Source organism: Echinops telfairi, unplaced genomic scaffold (assembly GCF_000313985.2).
Source record: "Echinops telfairi isolate 266 unplaced genomic scaffold, ASM31398v2 ScPeMD7_7466;HRSCAF=8504, whole genome shotgun sequence".
Taxonomy (NCBI): Eukaryota; Metazoa; Chordata; class Mammalia; order Afrosoricida; family Tenrecidae; genus Echinops; species Echinops telfairi.
The window spans coordinates 275,354-278,641 of NW_022111366.1; the positions used below are offsets into that span (position 1 = coordinate 275,354).

At 49.8% G+C, this 3,288-nt stretch overlaps 1 protein-coding gene across 1 annotated transcript in view; it reads left to right on the top strand.

The window, feature by feature from the left end:
• The window catches only part of LIX1L (limb and CNS expressed 1 like), a gene marked incomplete at its 5' end in the record, with an annotated part of 33,144 nt that overhangs the window by 15,415 nt on the left and 14,441 nt on the right, over window positions 1-3,288 (top strand). Inside the window, one exon of the mRNA XM_030888426.2 lies at window positions 2,991-3,154. Coding sequence (XP_030744286.2) covers window positions 2,991-3,154 — 164 coding nt within the window. The remainder of the gene's footprint in view (window positions 1-2,990; window positions 3,155-3,288) is intronic.

Sequence of the window (3,288 nt, forward strand, 5' to 3'; positions counted from 1 at the left end):
GCCAGTCACATTCTGGGGAGACGTGGAACACCTCAGCCTCCAGGCCTGCCTACTGGCCTGACCAGACCTTCCTTGGCACTGCACTGCAGTTAGACCCTCGGACCCAGTCCTCCTCCTCTCCCCCTACTTCTAAAGGCTCCCCTGGCTTCTCCGACTCCTTCCTCAACAGATCTCTTGCATGTTTATCCCATCTTGGTGTTTTCTGGCAGGCCTGAACTATAGAAGCCGATGGTGGTTATGGACTTAGTTGCTAAAGGAAAAGGAAACAGTTGAGCCCTGGTGCTCCACGGGAGGAAGGTGTGGCTGTCAGCTTCCATCAGATTGTCGTCTTGGAAACCCTATGGGGTGGTTCCCCCTGTCCTGTGGGGTTTGCTGAGTCCCAAAGTGCTTGGCAATAATGGGTTTGTTGCCATTCGGTGTAGCGAGTAGTCGTGATGCAAAATATTGGGGAGCGGGTGTGATAGTTTATTATTACGAGGCCTTAGTTAAAAGAATTTGGAATGTTTAGAACCCAACATGATCATTTCCAAATCCAAATCCATCTCCTCTGTTCTTCCATGTAAAGCCTCTCGTTGTTTGCCCACTCCTGAGATTATCGAGCCAACGTTCTTTTTCCCCCTTTTGAGCCAGCCTTCTTGAACACAGTCACTAAGGCTCTAGCTCCTGGTCTGGAGCTGCCTCGTTTGTAAGCTCGCCTTGGATCACATCCCCTCCAGCTCTCTAGTTTAGCCACACTGCTTTCTTCCAGTCCCCCCTCACCGCTGTAGAGTGGATTGTGGGTGAAGCCTGTGCTCTGTCCTATGGTTACAGTTCCATTTGGGAACAGGTGATCTTTGTAATATGAAAGCGTGTGTCTTAAATCAATCTCCTTTGTGGAATAAAAGAGATTAAGCAAGCAAGAGGGAAGCAGAGACAGGCTAAGATAGATGCCAAGATGCAGAGATCGCTAAGGTACCAGAAAGCAGTAACTGAAGAGCCACGAGCCTCCCCGCAGAGCCTACTCTTAGAGCAGCGGTTGTCCACCTGTGGGTTGCCACCCCTCTCGGGGTTGAACGACCCTTTCACAGGGGTCGTCTGATTCATAACAGTAGCAAAATGACAGTGATGAAGTAGCAACGAAAATAATTTTATGGTCGGGGGCGGGGGTCACCACCACATGAGGAACTGTATTAAAGGGTCACAGCGTTAGGAAGGTTGACCGAGAGTCGGTGCTCTAGGACAGGGAAAGCCTTCCCTTAGAGTCAGCTCTCCGAATTAGGGTGTGTCACCTCCTGAACTGTGCGAAGATCCATTTCTGTTTGATACTGTCACCTGCTGCGTTAGGCCGGGCTGACTAGGGAAATAAATAAAGTGACACTCACATGTGCAAGAAAGAGCTTTATATCAAGAAAAATAATTACCTATCAAGAAAACAACCCAGCCAGGTCAACTCGAGACCATGCGTCCCTCTTCAGATTCAAGCAGTCACACGCAGTGATGCAGGAATGCAGACTTCGCACAGGCCGGTGCGCGCAGTCATGTGGATCCAATGGTGGTGGAAGGATCACAGGGCTCTGGCAGTTCTCTGAGTGGCTTGCCAGCAGGTAGATAAAGCAGAGAGCGAAGGGGAGGTTCCCAAGCCCCTCCTATTAGACGGCCACACCCACAAGGAGGCACCCTCTCTGACTGTGACCTAATTGACAGGTTGGACACTACCCCCACACTTGTATCTCTCTCCAGGTTGACGTGAAATTGTGTAAGTTCCACGCCCACTTGTATTTCTGTTTACAGCAGCATTAGATACTGTACCGAAAATACCCCGTTCCTGCGGTTGGTTCGGAGCACTAATCTCCCATCTCTCTCTTTGTGAGCGCTAACATCACACCCCGTAACATTTCTTACCATGTACCATTCCTTTATAACGCTTGCCACAGTTACAATTTTCCATCTGTCTGAGATTAGTCCATTAGTAACTTTCTCCCGCGTGGACTGCAAACAGCATAAGGAAAGGAGCCATGTGTAGTCTAGGGTCCAACAGAGAGTCTGACACAGAGTAGGTGCTGAGTACATTTTTATTTGTGGAGCGATTGAGCCCAAGTATTAGGGGGTGGAAAGAAGTGCTCTGGAGCAGTGTCAGGTCTGGGGTTTGATTTTGCCCTGCTTACAGCTAGTAAAGTGGCTGGTTTCTTTTTCATGGATGTTGGCAGAAGTCACAAGACTTGCAGGTCAAAGACAAAGCAAGTGGCGTGCCGTCATGCTTGTCTGCCCAGGTTCCCCTGGCCTCCCAAGCCCAACGTGAAGGGAGGCGCAGGCGTATGCCTGCGTCACAGAAGAGGAACACTTAGCTTGGGGACTCTGCCATTGTACAGCAGAGAGAGAGAGACATCACTCCACTCCTTAAAGGGTCACGGGCAAACACAACCCCATGTTCCCATGAGAGACATGATCGCATAAGGGTTAAGAATATTAACTCCAGAACCGACTGCCTACATTTGGATTCTAGTTCTATATTCTAGCTCTTATAACCATGGCAAGTTATTTAACCCCTCTATGCCTCAGTTCCTTCATCTATAAAGTGGGGTCTTGTGCTTACATGGGTAAAGCACTTGGAGAAATGCCTGACAGTAAGCACTCACTAAAAGTCCCCCCTTATTACTGTGGTAGCTATTATTCTATTGTAGTATCTATTATTCTAGGTGCACTGACCAATGGTGGGATGATCGAGACTGCCTTTCCTCAGGCCAACAGGGATCTGCCGACCTGGGAAGTGCTGCTTCTACTAGTTCAGGCATTCCCAGTGGGTGTCTCGGACTAATCAGAATGAGAAGTAGGGATGGTGGGAGGAGGGACTCTCTAGGCTTGTCTCCTTGCACAGATGGACCTACAGCCCAGGTTTATGAATGTAGGTGTTTTTAACGTCTGTCGGTGGATGCTTCATGGAGGCATGGGTGCTTAGGGAAGTACAGCACCACATGGAGATGGCCTTATTTCTCAACTGTTTCTGTTTGTAGTGAATGTGGTGGAGGCGCTTCAGGAGTTTTGGCAGATGAAGCAGTCCCGTGGGGCTGACTTGAAGAATGGGGCGCTGGTGGTCTATGAGATGGTCCCCTCCAACAGCCCTCCGTACGTCTGCTACGTCACCCTGCCCGGCGGGAGTTGCTTTGGGAGCTTCCAGGTAAGAGCCACGAGGCAGCCGTCGCTGAGATGGACACTTAGCTTAGGTGCTGGTTAGGCTTTCCCTATCATCTAGCTGAGATTGTTTATTGTGCCAGCCTGGCCGATAAACACAAGTGGGATTAACTGAAGGGC